General features: G+C 32.7%; 1 protein-coding gene and 1 long non-coding RNA gene across 2 annotated transcripts; one reads left to right on the top strand and one right to left on the bottom strand.

Annotated features, from left to right (window-relative positions):
* Nucleotides 1–9,337: 9,337 nt before the first annotated feature.
* Nucleotides 9,338–10,932, bottom strand: LOC121210855 (uncharacterized). Its single transcript, XR_005906107.1, has 3 exons — nucleotides 10,691–10,932; nucleotides 9,904–10,061; nucleotides 9,338–9,822 (listed from the first exon to the last, which is right to left on the bottom strand). It is a non-coding gene; the product is annotated as an uncharacterized lncRNA (long non-coding RNA).
* Nucleotides 10,933–13,515: 2,583 nt separating this feature from the next.
* LOC107928712 (uncharacterized) lies at nucleotides 13,516–15,459 on the top strand. The gene is made up of 4 exons (XM_016859979.2): nucleotides 13,516–13,810; nucleotides 13,893–14,087; nucleotides 14,201–14,286; nucleotides 15,176–15,459. The coding sequence occupies exons 1-4, from the start codon at nucleotides 13,733–13,735 to the stop codon at nucleotides 15,219–15,221; spliced, it is 405 nt and encodes a 134-aa protein (XP_016715468.1). The 5' UTR covers nucleotides 13,516–13,732; the 3' UTR covers nucleotides 15,222–15,459.
* Nucleotides 15,460–21,038: the final 5,579 nt, after the last annotated feature.

Below are 21,038 nucleotides of genomic sequence, written 5' to 3'. Positions count from 1 at the left end.
TTAACCAAAAATTGGTATGGTCTATTCATGAACACCTTCACCCTAAGCCAGTCTAGACTGTGAGGTCGAAAGATAAATAGTCCTTGTTAACTTGTTATTTTAGTGGACGTATCAGAAGATCCTGCTAGGAAATCAACTAGTTGATTGACAAGGAACCCGAAGCGACAATTGATGAAGATTACCGAAGCGAGCAATCACCCATAACCAAATTTAATTAATTCTACTTTTCAATCTCTTGATATTTATTTATTTATTATTATTTTTATAAAAATTCCAAAAGCTTCTTTTATTTATATTTGCATAATATAACCTTTTTTGAGTACTAATTAGATCTTTTGATGTTTAAGTTAAGATTGATATAGGACGAGCCTCCCTTGGGTATGATTTTCGGAGTACTTACCTACTCCGTTGTAACTATATTACAATTGGACCCACATACTTGCGGATACATCATCATTTATATGTCTTTTACTGTAGTATTCACACTTTGGATGTTAATACGTCCGAAGGCGGTCAAGTACCCACATATTTTACATAATGCAATAAAATAAACACATAACAATTGAAATCTAATTATGCAATAAGAGTAAAACAAAAAGTTTGATATACCTTTTCTTGCGAGAAAGATTTCTTCTAAATTAAAATTTGACAAGACCATTGATCTTTATGAAACCACAATTGTCAATATCCATCCTCATAGTACCATGTATGTAGTAGCATGTGAATGGGTAGTAAATAGACAAACCTTCTTTAATTTCTCATAGATTGTGAAAATAGAACCTTAAAATTGTTAGTGAGTAGAGATAAAAATAAACTTACAAGAAATTAACAAAGGCTTCAAGGCATGTAGCAATGCTACTTTCTTTAAGGCTCTATTCTCCCCCACTTATATATGGTGTACAAAAGAGTTACTTGTAAATAAACCTCAAGGATACAATGAATCCTAATAACTATCTACGTTTTGCACTGATGAAAACAATCCATTGAGCGGAGCATAATAAGGATATCAATTTCTATTTGGTAATTCGTTATAGAATAATCTAAGAATATAAAAGATGATGGGAGATCATAAAGAAACTTTTTTCTATATTTTTAGATGTGTCCAATAAATGAAATTCCTCTCCTATTTACAGGAGGTCTCATGTCTCTTCATAGGAACACAACTACCCAAACGACTAGTCATATCTTTAACCACAAACATAACTATTCAAGTTGTTTAATAGGTATCAACTTTAATAATTATGACCATTTGTTTTTAATTAAGTGTATAACTTTTGATGACAAGAGACATAATTGATCACTATAAATAGTGACAACTTTTGCTTAATTAACGAGTGACATTATTATTGGATCATTTGTAACTTTTCAGTTATAACTATTGGAACATTATAAATACTTTGAAAATGTTCCAACATAATAAACAAACTAGTTATAATTATAAATAACCTTAACATGTATATTATTATTCCAAGACAACCAAATTCCACCAGCAAAACCTCTAGCCTTGATACAGTGGGAAAAACTAAAGCCTAGTTTAAAACTAAATCTATCAGTTGGATGGCCACTAGTTCTAGTATGAAAAAAAGGTGATTACATCTAGCTTAAACTCTACAATATTATTTGACAAATCTATCAAACCATGGGTGACCACATTCCTTTCAATTTAAAGTAAAATTTTGAATTTAATTACAAAAATAAATAATAATCGTAATAAAAAGAAATCAATACCCAATTGAGAGAATTAATCCTCCACTGGCTAGATGGTATCTGCTCCCCAAGTTTTTATATTTATTTGATCTTTACCCACTCTTGGCCCTGGGGTCGTCTGGAGGTGCGGCCACTTAGGGTTCAAGGTTAAAAGGGGTCTAGTTTTTTTTAACTTTTAAAAGTAAAAATAAAAATTAGCAACTTTTAAGAGGCCTCAAAATTTTTTTCTTTTCGCTTTTAAGGGCCCCTAAATTTTTTTACCAACTTTTAGGGGTCTTAAAAAATTTTTCCTCTAATATTTAAAGAACCTAAAACCCCATTTTATTGTTTTACCTATGCCCCAAAAATGTCAAGAACGAGCTTCTCTTTACCCATTTCCATTGTTTGTGAATAGGAATTTGTAATAGAAAACATTCATGCCTTAAATGGAACTAGGTTACTAACTTCAACATCATGCTGCTTATCCTCACTGGTTATTGGTGTGTTCATTGATCTTCCTTCTTTTTTAATTATGTTAGGAGGTGCTGAGGTCGACAACCCTCTAATTTCAAAAATTTTCCTCTGAATCATCGTGTAAATTTTGATCCTCAACTATTATTTGAACTAATATCCTCATTCATAAGAATTATTGTATGCTTTGAATTGTCAAGAGTAGTCAAGGATTTCTGGGCTTCACCATTAAAATGGAATAGATTGACTTGGATTTTCACATCCTTTTTATTAATTTCACTTAGTTGGGTTTGCACGTCTCTACTGAATTTCCTTGCGCACTTTTAACTCATTCCTAGCTTCATATATAGAATGAATCTTAGCTTTTTCCAATAGTCAGTCTTAGCCTACTTCTGGAAATTTTAAGGCATAGTCTTCCGAGGGTTCTTGATACGGGGTTGCGCGCGGACCAAGATCGAGTTGCCAAGTCACGAGAAACTCCTACGAAAACCCTAAACAATTAGATCTGAAACGAAACAGAAAATTAAAAGATTAGATTTTTGAATTTTTAGATCTGAAATAAAATCCCCAAATCAGCAAAGAATCAAATTGAGAATAGAAATAAGTGTTAGGGTTCTTGAAACCCTCAAGGAGATTGTGATTCTGCCCAATTGAACACCAAGATAGTTTTCCCCAAATTTTGACAATCTAATTTCACCCAAAAAGAGTATGGAAAAACCCTAGAAATTGGGAATTTTTGGGCTGATTCCTTAAGATAGAAAAAGGCTGAAAACACAATAAGAACAGAAAATAGATTAGATAATGATTCAGCACAAGTAGAAATAAAGAAAGAATTGACAGTAAGAAATTAAAAGATAAGTCCTAAGAAGCCTTGAAATCTCGAAAGATCTCACAACTCCCTTCAAACGGCTCTAATCTCCCCTCCAAAGAATATCAATGGCAAGAAGAAGGTTGAAGATGGCTCCCACAATCAAAAAGATTGTTAAAACAACTTCTAAAGAAAACTCAAGAGAAAATCCTTGAAGAACTCAAAGAGAATTTTCACTCAAATTAAATCTGAAATTTTCAATGTAATTGTAATGTAATGTAGGGTGGCTGGCCAAGCCATATAAATAGGCCTTTCAAATGTTTTCCTAATTTAATTAGAACACTAAAACTAAAACTAAAAAAAACTCCTAATTATTTTAATATGGAAATTCGGCCAAGGGTCTTTTATTTGGGACTCTTGGACTGAATATAAAAATTTAAACTAAATAAAATAAATAAATAAATAAATAAAAATAAAACTTTACAACTTGGGCCACTTTGACAATTTGGCCTGATTTTCAACTAAGTATGGGTGGATTTCTTGATTGGGCTTGGAATCTTCTTATTGGGCCTTGCCCTCAAGAATTTGGGCTTGTGATCCATCTCCTACCGAAATTGAATCGTTGATACTCGTAATGGAGATCCAATGCGCTTTGGCTGCAAGATTTGGTGTCTTGGACCAAGATTCCCAATATTTGAAATCTTGATTTTCCCTTTCTTTTGTGTACGCATCTAAGGCCTTACTAACAAACTCCTGGATGGTCCCATTTAGTTTGGAACGCATTTGTCGGGCCTTTGATCTCGTATCATTCCCCCATTCCTCAAAAAGATTCGACCTCGAATCTGAAAAATCAAATGGGGACAAGTCAGCCACATTAAAAGTAGAACTTACATTGTACTCACCCGGTAGATCAATTTTATAGGCATTATCGTTGATCCTCTCGAGTACTTGGAAAGGCCCATCGCCCCTTGGGTCCAACTTGGTCTTTCTTCTTGCAGGAAATCGTTCTTTCCTCATATGGACCCAAACCCAATCTCCGGGTTCTAGGACAACCCGTTTGCGCCCCTTGTTTGCTTTGTTGGTGTTGGCATCATATGTTTTGGCTATTCGTTGCCTAGCCTGCTCATGTAAGGATTTCACCAACTCAGCTTTCTGTTCACCATCTAAATTAACAATGTGTTCAAGTGGTAATGGCGCAAGATCAAGTACTGTTAGTGGGTTAAAACCATAAACAAGTTCAAATGGAGAATAACCAGTTGTAGAATGAATAGATCTATTATATGCAAATTCAACAAACGGTAGGCATTCTTCCCAATTTCTAATGTTCTTTCCCACAACAGATCGTAATAAAGTCCCTAAGATCCGATTAACTACTTCGGTTTGGCCATCAGTTTGGGGGTGACATGTAGTGGAATAAAGTAATTTAGTACCAAGCTTACCCCACAATACCTTCCAAAAGTGGCTAAGAAATTTGACATCTCTGTCAGAAACAATTGTTTTAGGGATGCCATGAAGTCTTACCACCTCTTTAAAGAATAAGTCTGCTACATGTGTAGCATCATCTGTTTTGTGACAAGAAATAAAATGTGCCATCTTTGAGAACCTGTCAACAACAACAAATATACTATCTCTTCCTTTCTTATTTCGAGGCAAACCTAGAATAAAGTCCATGGATAAATCTACCCAAGGTGAAGTAGGAATCGGTAAAGGAGTGTAAAGGCCATGAGGCATTACCTTAGATTTTGCTTGTTTGCATGTAATGCACTTGGAACATACCTTTTCGACATCTTTTTTCATATATGGCCAATGGAAGTGTTCTTGCAAGATATCCAGTGTTTTGGCCACTCCAAAATGTCCTATTAAACCTCCACTATGGGCCTCATGAATCAATAAGTCTCTCATGGAACACTTTGGTATGCATAACCTGTTCATACGAAAAAGAAAGCCATCTACAAGATAAAATTTATCGAAAGCAGTATGTCCACAATTCTTATAGATATGGCCGAAATTAGCATCATCATCAAATAGTTCCTTAATATGTTCGAACCCTAAGACTTTAGCATTCAATGTAGTTATTAAAGTATATCGTCTAGACAAAGCATCTGCAACTACATTATCTTTACCTGTTTTATATTGTATCACATAAGGGAATGTTTCAATGAATTCTACCCATCGAACATGTCTTTTACTCAACTTACCTTGTCCCTTTAACCATTTAAGAGATTCGTGATCTGTGTGTATGACAAACTCATTAGGCAGCAAATAATGTTGCCATACTTGAAGTGCACGAACTAATGCTAATAGTTCTTTGTCATAAGTCGAGTAGTTTAACTGTGCACCATTCAATTTCTCACTAAAATAAGCAATAGGTTGCTTATCTTGCATTAAAACAGCGCCAATTCCAATTCCTGAAGCATCACACTCAAGTTCAAAAGTTTTAGCAAAATCAGGTAATTTAAGCAAAGGAGCAGAACATAACTTAGCTTTTAGAGTTTGAAAGGCCTTTTCTTGGGTTTCACCCCATTTGAAACCCACTGATTTCTTTATAACTTCAGTCAATGGGGCAGCAATAGTAGAGAAATCTTTCACAAATCGTCTATAAAAACTGGCTAAACCATGGAAAGATCTCACCTCAGTTACCGATTTAGGAGTCGGCCACTCTTTAATTGCCTTAACTTTGTCCTCGTCGACATGAATACCTTGAGCACTAACTATGAAACCTAAGAATATTAGTTTATCACAACAGAATGTGCATTTATCAAGGTTGGCAAATAATCTTTCAGTTCGTAGAATATCCAAAACGGTTCGAACATGGAAAACATGATCATCTAATGACTTTGAGTAAATTAAAATATCATCAAAGTAAACTACTACAAATTTACCCAAATGTAGCCTCAAAACATGATTCATTAATCTCATAAATGTACTAGGTGCATTAGTAAGGCCAAAAGGCATAACTAACCATTCATACAATCCAAATTTTGTTTTAAAGGCTGTTTTCCATTCATCCCCTTCCCTCATTCGAATTTGATGATAACCGCTTTTTAAATTAATTTTTGTAAATATTATTGAATCATGTAATTCATCAAGCATATCATCAAGTCTAGGGATTGGGTGTCGATACTTTACCGTTATCTTGTTGATTGGGCGACAATCAACACACATACGAAACGTACCATCTTTCTTTGGCACCAATAAGACAGGAACAGCACAAGGACTTAGGCTCTCACGAATGTACCCTTTGTCTAGTAATTCCTCCACTTGCCTTTGCAATTCCTTTGTCTCCTCGGGATTGCATCTATAGGCTGGTCGATTTGGGATTGAAGCTCCGGGTACTAAGTCAATTTGATGTTCTATCCCTCGTAAAGGTGGTAAACCTTTAGGGGCCTCACTAAAAACATCCTCATAATCCTGCAAAAGAGATTGAAACACACTAGGCAAATTTTCGTTAATGTTAGATAAAGATAAATAATTTTGCCTAAACCTCACAAGGATACAAGGCTGTTTATTAAGTAGGGCTCTCTTCACATCTTTTTTTGTTGCCAAAAGATTTTTTCCGCTCATTTTACCACTAGAGGATTCACTCACCTTTGGGCTTTTTAAATTTTGACTTTTTCCACTACTATTAGCCTCTTTTCTCTCTGTCTTTTGTACTTGCTCTTTCTCCCTTACCCCCTCACAAAATTTTATCATCCTCAATTGATCTTTATATACATCAGTAGGATTTAAAGGAGCAAAAGTGAATTTCTTGCCTTTAAATACAAGGGAGTATCGATTAAGTTTACCTTGGTGTGTAACATCGCGATCAAATTGCCAAGGTCGTCCAAGGAGCAAGTGTGCCGCATGCATGGGGACTACATCACACCATATGTCATCCTCATAATTGCCGAGTTTAAAAGTGACCAAGGACTGTTTCGTAACTTTAACTTCGGAACATTCATTAAGCCACTGAAGGTGATATGGCTTAGGGTGTTTGGTACAAGGCAACTTTAAAGAATCCACCAAATAACTACTCACTACATTCGAGCAACTCCCACTATCAATAATGAGTGAACATAAGTTACCTTTAATAAAACACCGAGAATGGAAAATATTGGTCCTTTGGCTCTCATCATCTTTCATCTGAATGTTAAGGGTTCGACGAACTACAAGGCATTGAAAATTAGCAAAGTCCCCTTCCTTTGGTGGTTCGACCAACTCGTCGCCATTATCACTGTCATCCACAAGTTCTGGCATATCTGGATCTGTATTATCAGAGTCGGAAGTGTACTCACCGTTATCTTTTAGAAGAAGTAATCTCGTGTTAGGGCATTCTCTACTGTAATGACCACGCCCTTTGCACTTAAAGCATTCAATCTCACGAGTCCTCTTCGCACTCGAATCACCTAAATTGGGCTGCTTAGACGGTGTTTGCGTTTTTGCAGGAGCCCCTTTTTTCTAATCTGATTGTTTACTTCCATTACTCAAAGAAGACTTGTTAGTAACAAAAGGTGGTTTTGAACTCTTAAAATCAGAATTGGAATTGTTACCTCGGTAATATTGTGAAGTAGAGAATGACCCAAACCTTTGTTCCTTTAATTGTTGCTCGATCTCAATGGCTTTGTGAACTGCTTCTTCCAAATCAATATAAGTTTGTAGCCTCAATGTATTAGCTATCGGCCTGTTCAAACCATCAATGAATCGAACCATAGTTGTTTCTTCATCCTCCTCCATGTTAGCTCTCTGAATGAGCATCTCCATCTCTTTAAAATATTCATCCACCGTCCTACTACCTTGGATAAGTTTTCTCAGCTTTGTTTTAATTTCTCTATAGTAGTGAGGTGGAATAAACCTTTTACGCATAATCTGTTTCAACTCATCCCATGTCGAAATCTCACCTTCATAATTCCGATGGCGGTTTACCCCAAGTTGAGTCCACCAACTTAATGCATAATCAGAAAATTCCAGTGTTGCTAACGCTACCTTTTCATCATCCGGACATTTATAATACCGAAACATAAGTTCAATCTTAGATTCCCATTCACAATAAGCGTCAGGATCATTCTTACCATGAAATTGGGGAATTGTGAATTTCGGTTTTGCCAAAGAAGGTTGCCCACGATCATGAAAATCATCATCCATTCTAGTGACACGTCGAGGGCCGCGCCTTTGGGGTTGGTTATCCCTATCTTCTTTGATTGGATAAGGTTCTTGATTCAATCGCACCTCATTGATGGTAGCAGTCAAAGCTCGAAGAGCAGCAGCCTGTTCATCCAACTGTTGTTGGAATTTTTTAAATATGTCACTATTATTATCACCTGTAGACATTTTTTTTTAAAACCTGCAAAACACTCAACACTCAAAAATAAAAGTTATCAAACCTCACCGTTAATCACTCAAAAAGAAAAAATCAAATTCTCAATGAGGTCGAATTCAATCTTGTGAGTTCTTTATCAGAATTTATATCAACCAATTAGAGAGTGTGAACCAAACTACCAAAGAATCCTAATTTGCACTAGGATGCCAAAAACTGACGAGACACCAATTGATTCGTGTTGCACCGAGGAAGAAGTTGTGCACACGTTTAAATCCTACTAACACAAGAAACAAGAAGGTGTTAGATAACGTAAAGGAAGAATAAAGGTAAACAAATGAAAACCTACAGCTAAGAATCAATAAAAATTGCTGAAAACAGAAAACCCGAAAAACTGTGGAGTAACTTGACAACTTCGTTCGAGGTGTTCCCGATCTCCAAAAATCACGAAATTAAATCTGGAGTGTCCTTATATATTGAATTAGCCCAGGGCACAAGTCTTACAAGTCACCAATCTCTCACAGTTAAAACTAATGTTTGGTAGAACTTCATACTCCACACTTTGAATAAAGTTTTCGATTTTACTTTCAAGATCAATGGCCTTCCCAAATCGAGATTGATCACCATATTTGAAAACATCCCTCTTATTGCAAACTCTGGTGACCACGGTTAGACTAAAAGGTATTGGCCAAAAATGATCCAAGGCTTCTCAGCAAGAATCTTCATATAATCCACCTCCATCTTAAACTTAATCGTATAATATTCTTTTTCTAAACCCATCAACTCGATTGTTTGCAATGGCTTCCAAATGGCATAAGTCTTGTTAAACAAGGTGTTGAAACTTATTTTCTATCCCAACAACTTGATTACCACTGTATTCGCCATGCTTCCTTCGACAAGAGAGTGAACACTATCAGGGAATTTAATAGATGAAATCCCACCAATAAGATCAGTAACTACATTAGCATTTAGTATATCTATATCTTCCTCATCCAATTTATCTCTATTCATGGTAATATCATTTCCAGTATTCATTCGTTTGTTCTTGAAAGAGACTTCGACATAGATCGATTGATTCATTGACATATAACCTTCATGAATTAATTGTAGTAAGTTTCATTTACACAATTTGACAGATGGATGTTCAACAACGTTGGCCTAGCATTTTGGTTTTTTTATGGGTAAATTACACCAACAATCACTCAACTTTGAGGTAGCTGACAAAATAGTCACTCAACTTTCAAAAAATAACAAAACAGTCACCACTAACCATTTTTTGTTACGTCTGTAATGGAGCTATCCTCTTCCGTTATTCACTTAACAAAAATGCCATTTTCCATCCCTTTCCCATCCCCCTCCCCCTTCCCCTATCACAGACCCCTTTACTTTTTTGTAGACCTCCCTACCTTGCCCTCTCCCTCTCTTCCCCCTATTCCTTCTTCACCATCATCCCCAAGGAAAATGAACCCCAAGAAGGAAGCAATAGTGTGGCCACAAAGATGGGACCTTTACGCCATATGTACCATGCTTGCACGCTGAATGTTACCATATTTCCAAATAAAGCCTGAAATGAAATTGGTCTCGATTACAAAGCTTCGATTTGCCAAAATGACAAAGCTAACATGGGGAGTTATAGTTTGCTTACTGAGTAGACCACAAAAATGAGCTCGATATCAAGACTCAACATCCAAGCTTTTGGGTCTCTTTCAAAATCAAAGTAACCAATGCAGATTTAATGGACCCAAAAAGGCAATAGAAGGGAACCAACGTTATCTCTGATGGATACCCTTTCAAAACTGTAGCCTTCACATTTAGTAGGGAAAGTATCAATTTGAAGTAACCAAAGCATCGTGGATTATGAAATAACATATTAAATTACCTAACCAACGATTTTTGCTAAAAGTGAAAAAGAGGATGTAGCAATGAAGAGGCCACCTATAAGCCAATTGTTAGATGTTGTTAACATGGTGAAGGAAATGGGTGTAAATGCAGTTGAATTGGTGAAGAAAGTACTGGCATAGCAGCAAAGACCAAAGACAACTAATTATACCTTATACTACAAAAACAAATGGCATAGCAATAGAGACGAACCTAAAGATAACAATAAGCAAGAAAGTGAAAGCTAGGATTAGGTTGGCAAGAGCAGAAGTAAGGGTTGGAGAGCTGTATCTTACACCAATGATTACACAGTTCTGCATCAAAGTGATCTTGCAAAAAACCTAGTTTTATAACCTAATTTTTTCACCAATAAATAAATTATTGAACTCTGTTTAGATTTAATTACATACCCAGCAATGTTTAAGCAGAAAATTTTGCACAAAAAAGATAAAGTTATTGGTGGCCGTTTTTTCTTGCATATAAAAAGGTCCAAAAACAGAAATAAATACCATTAATTACTCATCCATGGATTTAATTGATAGATAGATGAGAACCTTGTTAAGAGAAAAGCTGTTGGAAGAAGAATGAGAGAAGCTAGAGCATTTGAGTTGGCGATAAGGACAAAGTGGCTCATTCCTTTGGACATGGCAGCTTTGCTGAGGGTGAGAAAAATGATGGTGAAGAAGGAATAGAGACAAGAGGGGGAGAGGGCAATGGTGGGGAGGTCTGCAAAAAAATAAAGGTGCTTGTGATAGGGGGAGGGATGGTGGGGAAGAGGGAGAGGGATCGGAGAGGATTGAAAATGACATTTCTGCTAAGTGAATAATAGAAAAGAATAGCTCCGTTACAGATGTAACGGAAAATGGTTAGTGGTGACTGTTTTATTATTTTTTGAAAGTTGAGTGATTGAATTGAAACCTGAGTGACTATTTTGTTAGCTACCTTAAAATTGGGTGACTGTTGGTGTAATTTACTCTTTTTTTAATTAATGTATATCGGGTGATCCTCCAAATTTTAATTCACTAATCACACGACAGAAGAGCAAGCATGCTTACTTTAGCATGTGGGGCCAATTTCCATTTTCCTACCTAATAATAATAAAATGCACAATTGCATGCAATTTTCGACTGATATTGTGCGATAGCGCGAGTCTATTCATTCGAGTACAAAGGAGAAATTACTTGGATAAAAAAAAAAAACTTACAGGATATCATGTCGAGGTTTTCGTATTCGAGTTATCAATTAATCTCGACTGTACGTTAAAGTTGAAATTGAAGGCTGAAATTGAAGAATGCATTCTCATTGATGATTTCGACATTCTTTAATACGAGCTTTGCAATAATGCCATAAAATTACAGCACAACCATGTAGTTGGACTTTCAATTCCCTACTTGTCATAGGTGAATTGATCCTTCAATAACCTCCACCTTTTCCTCTCCAACTCTTCCTGGTCAATTCCCTATATCAACATATCTTAATGCTACATTTGGTAGGAGTATTATTTTTCACCATGTTTTAATAAATGAGTTAGTAATAAATTAATTTTTAGCTACTCAAATGACTTGTTTTTAGAAAAAAGGATTTTTTTTATTTTGAAAAACTTTTATTTCTTAGGCATAATGAATTATTTGACCCTTCAATTTTATATATAAAAAAATTTATTTTAGCCTTTTCTTTAAATTTTTGCCTCATTTAGCTATTAAACTTGTACAGTTTGTTAAATCACCTGTAAAATGGATTGAAAAGTTAACATTTGTTAACTTTGTTGACGTTGTATACATGTGGGCTGCTATATGGAGTCAACAATTAATTTTTTAATATTTTAAAAATTCAAAAAATTTAAAAATTTAAAAATTATAAAATAAATTATTAATGTTATTAAAAAGTATAAAAACTATAAAAATATAAAAAAATATTTTTCTAAATTTTAAAAAATTAATTAATTGATGACGTGGTATAAATATGAATGTTGCCTTAGCAAAGTTAATTGACATTAACTTTTTTATCCATTTTGTAGGTGATTTGATCAATAATGTAACCTCAAGGGCTAAAAAGAGGGAAAAAAAATTAAATGAGGGCTAAAATAAATTTTTTTTATAAAGTTTGAAGGTTAAACAAGTCATTATACCTATTTTAAATTCAAAATTATAAAATTATTTTTTATTTTATATCTAACTATTAGCACATAAGTAATAAATGAGCTTTTTTATTATATTATTACACTAATAACTAAATAAAATATAATAAATATATTTTAATTTAACTACTCTTATAATGTAGCGTTTCGATGTTGTAATCTAAAAGACTTACAAAATATCATTCTGTGGGGGGTTTTTGTGTTTGGGTTATCAATTAATCCCAACCGTACGTGAAAGTTGGAATTAAAGGTTGAAATTGAGGAATCTTTTTTCATTGATGATACCAATATTCTGTAATACAAGCTTTGCAATAACGCTGTAAAAGTATTGTACAATTGTGTAGTTGAACTTTCAACTTTTGTCTATTATAGGTGAAGTGATTCTCTAATGACCATTACCTTTTTCTCTCAAACTCTTCTTTGTCAATATCCGGTATCCACATATCTTAATGCTATATTGGGTAGGAATATTATTTTTTTACCATGTTTTAATAAATAAATTAGTAATAAACTAATTTTTAGCTATTTAAATGACTTGTTTTTAGAATTTTTTTCTTATTTTGAAAATTTTTATTTTTTAGACATAATCATTCATTTGACTCTTCAACTTTATATATATATAGGTCATTTTAGCTTTTTTTTTTTAAATTTTCATCTCATTTAATTATTAAACTTATATTGTTTGTCAAATTACCCATAAAATGGATTGAAAAATTAATATTTGTTAACTTTATTGACGTGATAGTCAACAATTAATTTTTTAATATTTAAAAATTTAAAAATTATTAAATAAATTACTAACGTTATTAAAAATTATAAAATATAAAAAAATATTTTTTTCTATATTTTTAAAAATTAATTAATTAATGACATAATGTACATATAGATGCTACATTAGTAAAGTTAATGGACATTAATTTTTTTATTTATTTTGTAGATGATTTGACAAACAATATAAAAAAAATAAAAATAAATGAGGACTAGAATGACTTTTGATTTATAAAGTTTGAAGACCAAAATAGTAATTACCTATCTTTCTAATTTTAAATTCAAAATCTAAAATAATATTAATTATTTTTTAAGTAATAAGTAGATTTTTTATCATACTATTACATTAAAAATATAACTACTTTTTAATGTAAAGACATAGTTTAATTTCCCAAAAAGAAAGAAAATTGGGTGGCACATATAAAAAATCTTTAATTTCACCAATCGCGCGACTAAAGAGCGATCGAGCGAGCTTACCTTAGAATGTGGGGCCACTTGCCTTTTTTCTACCAAATAATAGTAAAACGCGCGATTGCCTGCTGTTATCGACCGATATTCTGCGGCTATCGACAGTTTTTAAGGTTTTTATTTTTTTTCTTGAGGATTCGCGCGATTTATATGGTAGAGGAGGAAATGTTTGCATATATTAATTTTAAGGTTTTCAGGAGGAAAAACTTTTGCCTCTGAAACTATGGCTCCATTCTCTTTACGTAGCCGTCTTCAGGCTTCTGCGCTAAGCAAGAGGCGTCTCAAATCCAAAGCCAAGCATGTAATTATAATTTTTTTCGGTTGCTCTTTTTGCAAATTTTCGTTGCCAGATCTTGCTAATTTACAATTGATATGGGGATCAGGGGAGGAAAGGGATGAAGAACATGGCGGAACGCTTCACAAGATTGAAATCTGAAATGGAAGAAATAAGCGAGGAACAAAAGAATATCAGGGAAGGGCAAAGGCAAGTTAAAGAAAAATTCGGAATCATTGAATCCGAGTGCGAGGAATTGAAGAGGGAAACTAGGCTCATAATCCAGCAAAGTGCCAGAACTCAGGTTAAACTTGCTCCTTTTTCTTTAGTATATTACAAATTGTGGGAAGGATTTCATTAGCAAGGCTCTTCCTTAGATCTTAGGGCAGCTTTAACCATGTGATGGGTTGTTGACAGGTTAAACTTGCTCTTATGTTCCGCATACTGAAAGCAAGGGAAGCCGGCGAGTTGAATACCGCTGCCACTCTCACTGAAATGCTCCGGTTGGTATCTTACTTACTAATTCATTAAAAATCTGACATTGAATCTGTATATGTTTTTATGGGTAATTTGTTAAATTGTATTAAGAAAGACACAAAAGCCTTGTAAGCATGATAAGGAGCTCCCAACCGCACTTTACAGGGACCAAATGAATGGGATTATCATTTGATATATTGGAACTGATGGAGCTTTTTAACTCACAGCCAGTCTAAAAAAGTGCTACATGTTTTCATTCATTCATTCATTAATTAATTTGTAAATAGACAGTTTTAACTCTTCTGGAATTATAAAACCCCTGTACCTGATATTGGAAGGAATGGGTTCATTTTTGTTGAGGAGGAGGAATACTTTTTTCCATGTTATAGTTTACTCCGGCTACTTTGCTCCTTGGTGCTTACCTGAACTGTTGAAGCAATGGCATAGATAATACCAGGAACCTGTCCTTGAATCATTTCAGTCCTAATCTCTTGGAAAATTTGATCTCATGCCTTGAATCATCATCCTGTGCGAATAATTGATGCCAATCATTTCCCAATAGAAAATCCTTTGTCAAATGATTCTGCAGTTATGGTTTAAGTGTTTGACCTTCGTTGCATATATTCTTGGCTATGTATAAATTAAACTGCAGTTTCTGTAAGTAACTGCCTCTAGAAGAGGAGCAAAGAGACGGTAATAATATATACATACATGCATATCTATATATTTGAGGACACCCTCTTGAAGTCTTGAACTCCCTTTGAAACGATTGTTTCAAAAATTAATTATACCCTTTGTGACTCAACACCCTTTAGATATAAGTTAATGATCCATATGCGCAAGAGCAGTGAACTGCATTTCTACTAGTATCAGGAGATTCATTGTGTTTGAGATTTCTGCCCTTTGTTCATGCAGTGAAATAGTAGGAAGAGAGAGGGAGGAAAGCAAAGCTGACATCTGAATGACTATGATAAGCTTCCTCGGTGCAGCTGCCCCAAATGTTAAGAAATAGAAGCGTGTGACAATTAAGCGCGTGTTATCTTTCAGCATTGCCGTTTTGTTATTAAGTACTGCTAATCTACTTCGTTTTATGTTTGGTATGTTAAACTTAGAACTTATCAAACTCTTTTTCTGTTGTGTGTCTAAGGTTGAATAAACAAAATATGGAGACTTCAAAACAACAGAAGTTAAAAAGTTAACTAGTTATTGTTATGCTGAACATACACCTTTAACTGCCAACATTGTGCGTTGTCTTGTTTGCTTTGTCCTTGTACATTGCTCTCGTTTCTTCTGTTTGCAACTAGCAGTTGATTTACTTTAACATTTTATGTTAAATTTAATTACATATGTACTCAATTTATCCACTTTTCCCCCTCCAATCATGCTTTTCTTCCCTTTCATCTGGCCACAATTAAAAAAATTGATGAGTTGAAATGAGCACAAATATGTGTCATATTGGTGGATATATTAATTCTGTTTTGATATTATTTTTCAAATTATCAATTAGATTAAATAGGTAAGAATTGAACCCAAAGTAGGATGCTCATTGGCTGAAGTGGGTTTATCAATGCTCGATACGTTGTTTGATTCATAGGTTTCCTTGTGTGGTAGTACAGTGTGTGTATGTGATTCTGTGAGTTTGAAATTGAATTGTATATAAAAAGAAAAAAGGGTCAAAACGGCTATGATATCATCATCTTGTACCAATTCATTATGCTATCACATCATCGTCAAATAAGCATTAAAACGACTATGATAACAGTTTCAAACATCGAGAATAATAATCAGTCTATCACGATTCAAATCTTAAAATTCTAAGAACAAATAAGTTATGGAAACATTTAAAATATCATGGCAAATATCAGTAAAAAGTCTATTACATTGTCTTATTTTCAAAACGTAATCAATTACAATAACACCTGTCGAAATCATTTTTAATTTAAAAAAAACGGGATCGACTTTAAAAAGAAAATGGAATCATCATCAATCCTTTTGGTTTAGGTGTGATCGTATCACTTTATAAAATATTTTGTTTTTTTAAAAAAAAAATTTGGCCTACGATATTTAAGAAAATGGGTTCGAAAGTCGATTACGTACGAGGAAAGATTAGCACTCTCGTAACGTCCAAAATTGGCACCAGATTGATTAACTAATGTCCTAATGTCGAAAATTTGAAAAGTTTAAAATACACTCCCTTTTAAAGAGTATTTGAATAACTCGAGTTGGAATTTAATATTCACTCGTTCCGAAGGAATAAAATACTATATCTAGTATGTTAGGATACGACATTTTAAGCCCCTTAAAAATCGAGATCTTCTCATGATTTCCATAACATGCAATTAAAAGATATTTAGTTATTTGGTCAAACGAAAAATCGAAACCCAGCATGTTAGGGCACAATTTTTCAGATTTCTAAACCCAAAATATTGCCTTGTTTTGAGAAAATTTCAAATAAAAGCAATTATTTATTCGGTTTGTTTGGAGCAAATAAAACGATGGATGTCAAACCAAAGTTGGAATTTCAATCACGATGCAATAACAAGAAACAAGAGCATAATAACGAGCATGGAACAATAATACATAGCAATAATACTATACAAATGAATAACAATGATATAAAAATACAATGGAACAAATTAGGGTATATACAATGACAATACATCATACACTATACAAATACTAACATTAATACTCGAACGCCAATAAATTAAAAGACAATTTTTAAAAGAAGTACCAAGCAAATTAATAAAATGTAACAAGTTTTGAAATAAATAAAGAATGAATAATATGAAAAAAAAGGAATTACATGTAAAAAAATTTTAAATGCCAGTAATATGTGTGATAGTTTAAAATGGATAAAAATTAAGAAATAGAAATAAAAATAAAAAATATATTAAATAGTAATACATGTATGGATTTTGAAATAAATGTTAGGTAAGAAGAAATTCAAAATACATAATATACAAAATAATATAATTCTATCTAAATAAATAATATACATGAAATAAAAAACTTATTATAAAAAAATTTATATATATATATACGGAATTTTTTGGGTAAATAAATATATAAAAAGAATAAAATAGCAATAATATTGCAAAAATAATTAATATGATAATAAAAAAATAAGTAAGTAAAAAGGAAAGTATTATAATAATTATAATAATAATGATAAGCTAATAATGACAATAATATAAAGAAATAATAATAAGAATAATGATAAACATAAAAGAAAATATAATTATAGTATAAAAAATAAAAATAAAAATAATAATAATAGTAATAATAATATTAATAAAAAATAAAAATAATGAATGTAATAGTAACATATAATAATAATGAAATAATACTAATAATAAAAATATAGAAGATAATAATAATAATAATAATAATAATAATAATAATAATAATAATATGTTAACAATAATGATAATAAAAAAATAGAAAATAATAATATATGAATAATAATATGCTATTAATAACAACAGTAAAAATAGAAAATAGTACTAATAAAAATAAAAATTATAAAAATAATATTACTAATAATAACAATAATAATATTAAAATTAATTAATTTTAAAAAAAAGAATAGCAAAAATAACGAAAGAGGACTAAATTGAACTTAAAACGGAAGTTTTTGGGCTAATCCGAAGTAAAAATAAGGTGAAAGGACCAATTTGCATGCGCGAATAACAATGAGGGACCAAAAGGGCAATAATTCCTTCTCCTCCAAAACGCATAGCATCAGAAAGGACCAAATTGAAATCTGAAATAAATTTTTGGGCCAAAATTAAAAACAAAAGGAATTTAATTGCAAATTAATAAAAAAATGAAAGGACTGCGCGCGTAAATATCCCAAAAATAAAAAACACGCGGATCTAAACGACGTAGTTTTGGGCGTTTAAGGCCAGTCCCAAAACAACGTCGTTTTGAGGGCCTATATAAACCAAAATTTTTTTTAAGATCTCATTTTTTTGAAAGATTTCAATAATTTAATAATAATGAAATAATACTAATAATAAAAATATAGAAAATAGAAAATAGTACTAATAAAAATAAAAATAATATTAATAATATTACTAATAACAACAATAATAATATTAAAATTAATTAGTTTAAAAAATAGAATAGCAAAAATAACGAAAAAGAACTAAATTGAACTTAAAACGGAAGTTTTGGGGCTAATTCGAAGTAAAAATAAGGCGAAAGGACCAATTTGCATGCGCGAATAACAAGGAGGGACCAAAAGGGCAATAACCCCTTCTCCTCCAAAACGCACAGCATTAGAGAGGACCAAATTGAAATCCGAAATAAATTTCTGGGGAAAATTGAAAACAAAAGGAATTTAATTGCAAATTAATAAAAAAGCGGAAGGACTGCGCGCGTAAATATCCCAAAAACCAAAAAAACACGCGGATCCCTAGAGCGGGTCGGGTCAGTGCACATGTCTGAGGTAAAACGACGTCGTTTTGGGCATTTAAGGCTAGTCCTAAAACGATGTCATTTTGAGGGTATATATAAACCAATTTTTTTTTGAAAAAAATCTCATTTTTTCATTTCAACAAAAAATAAAAAAATTAAAAGACTTCTTTTTTCACAAAAAAATCCTCTCCCCCTTTTCCAGAATCTGGCCGTCCTCCAACGCCGTTTGCCGCTGTCCACTGCTGTGCACAGCGGTCGGCGCCCAAAATGTACAGTTTTTTTTATGTATTTGTATATATATAATTTTTTAAGGAAAAATAAAGAAAAATGAATAAATAGAAATAAAAAAAATAAAAACAAAAAAAAACCATAACCTACGTTTCCCTTTTTCTGTTCGATTCTATTCTGCTATTTTGATTCTTGATTTGTGACTGAAACCACTATTTTCTATTGATATATTAGTATAAAAAAAAAACTCCTTTTTACACTATTGAGGATGGCTTTATATAGCCTAAATTACAACTGTTTTTCAACTATTGTAGGTTGTGGGTGGCGTTGTGGACATGGGCACTGACGTGGTGCGGACGTGGCAAGGTGGAGCAACGCATGACGTGGAGGGGGGCGCGACGTGCAGCGCCTCGGGCTGACGTGCGGCGCTGGTCTAGCTAGGGCTTGCTGAAATGTTTTTAGGTTTTGGGTTGGAATTTTGGGTTAGGGTTAGATGAATTTGGGTTATTTGTTTGGGTCTGATGTTGGGTTTAATTTGGTTTTAATCCATTGGGTTAGTTTAGACTTTAATTTGGGTTTGGGCCCTGATATTTGTATAAGGGACATTGGACCTTAATTTTATTTTTTATTTTATTTTATTCTTGTATGGGCCTGGGCAAAATTTGGGCTTTACAACACTTACAAAATCACGAAAATGGACTCGTTTGGATCACCTCTCGGAATCACATCACTTACACCAGCCCACTACTAATATGCAATGGTTAAGAAGGGAGTCGGTGAGCTTAACAAGTTCAATGAATGCCTAGAACAACTACCATGCAAACAATTCATCAAGCATTAACAAAACAACCATATAGCACAACTTCAACAGTTCCAATTCTAGTGTCATATTATACTTACTCGTGTATTATTTACTAGTTCATTTACATGGTAATCATACTCACTTTTAAGCATATATCTCATTAGACATATAATCACATAACATTTAAGCATATATTACAATACTCATATAATTACATAACATTTAAGCATATATCACAATACTCATGTAGTCCCATAACATTCAAACATATATCACAATACTCATATAGTCGCATAAAATTCAAGCATATATCACAATACTCATATAGTTGCATAACATTCAAGCATATATACAATACTCATATAATTACATAACATTCAAGCATATATCACGAAACTCAAAAACATGTTTATAAATAAATTGTGCAATGGTCACATGTCATATAAACACATATCACAATACATATAAATTCATAATTTAAGATAATTTGGCATTTAAGCTATGAAATATAAAAATGAGCTCTATTATCACTCATCGGATACATGGATCTCCAACACACCACATAGACTTATAGAGTGTGACAGCCCTAATTTGACCCTAGTCGGAAAGTGGTTTCGGGACCACAAAACCGAGTCACAAAAATAATTAACCGTTATATTCTAGGCTTATTATATGTGTAAGTGTATGTGTGAAAGTTTCATGTTGTGATTTTATCATTTGTATGTGAAATTTTTATTATAGGACTTATGTGAGACATGTTGAAAATGTGATAGGTTAAATTATAATGGTCTATTAGTGCATGATATAAAAAGAATGGACTTGCATGTCAAATTATCCATTTTAAGATAGTGGCCGGCCATGTTGTTATTTAATATAAAATATATGTTTTAACTATTAGTATAATGGCAACTAAATGGCTTTCTATTTTATAATAATGATAATTAAAAATAGAAAAAAAAAAAGAGGGGGTGAAGAAAACAAAGTGTTCATCTTTGTTCTTCTTAGCCGATTTTAAAGAAAGAAAAAGGAGCAAACCATTCGGTCATCTTAAGCTTGAGACAAGGTTAGTAAATTATGTTAGATTTTGAAATTTTAGCTTATTTTAAGTTAATTATCAAGTTCCTTACTTAGCCCATGACAAAATTTTGAATTTGGGTGATGAATTAAGGATTCGGCTATGGTAGATAATGAAGGGGTTAGATTATTGTCTCTATGTTTTGATGAATAATTGTTGATGAGAGAAGTTTGAACTAGTAAAAATTTAAATTGCTAGTACTTATATGTGTAATAGCCGAACTTGGACTTGATTAATGACTTGAACAAATG

Source organism: Gossypium hirsutum, chromosome A12 (genome assembly GCF_007990345.1).
Source record: "Gossypium hirsutum isolate 1008001.06 chromosome A12, Gossypium_hirsutum_v2.1, whole genome shotgun sequence".
Taxonomy (NCBI): Eukaryota; Viridiplantae; Streptophyta; class Magnoliopsida; order Malvales; family Malvaceae; genus Gossypium; species Gossypium hirsutum.
Note: the sequence above shows the minus strand (reverse complement) of the source record. Positions and strands in the feature narration are given on the sequence as shown.

Bases quoted from the DNA above. Each gene is read 5' to 3' on its own strand.
- LOC107928712 (XM_016859979.2), top strand. From the start codon at position 13,733: ATGGCTCCATTCTCTTTACGTAGCCGTCTTCAGGCTTCTGCGCTAAGC. The intron at 13,811-13,892 runs GTAATTATAATT...TATGGGGATCAG, and splicing joins TCAAATCCAAAGCCAAGCAT to GGGAGGAAAGGGATGAAGAA. The intron at 14,287-15,175 runs GTTGGTATCTTA...TTGTTCATGCAG, and splicing joins ACTCTCACTGAAATGCTCCG to TGAAATAGTAGGAAGAGAGA.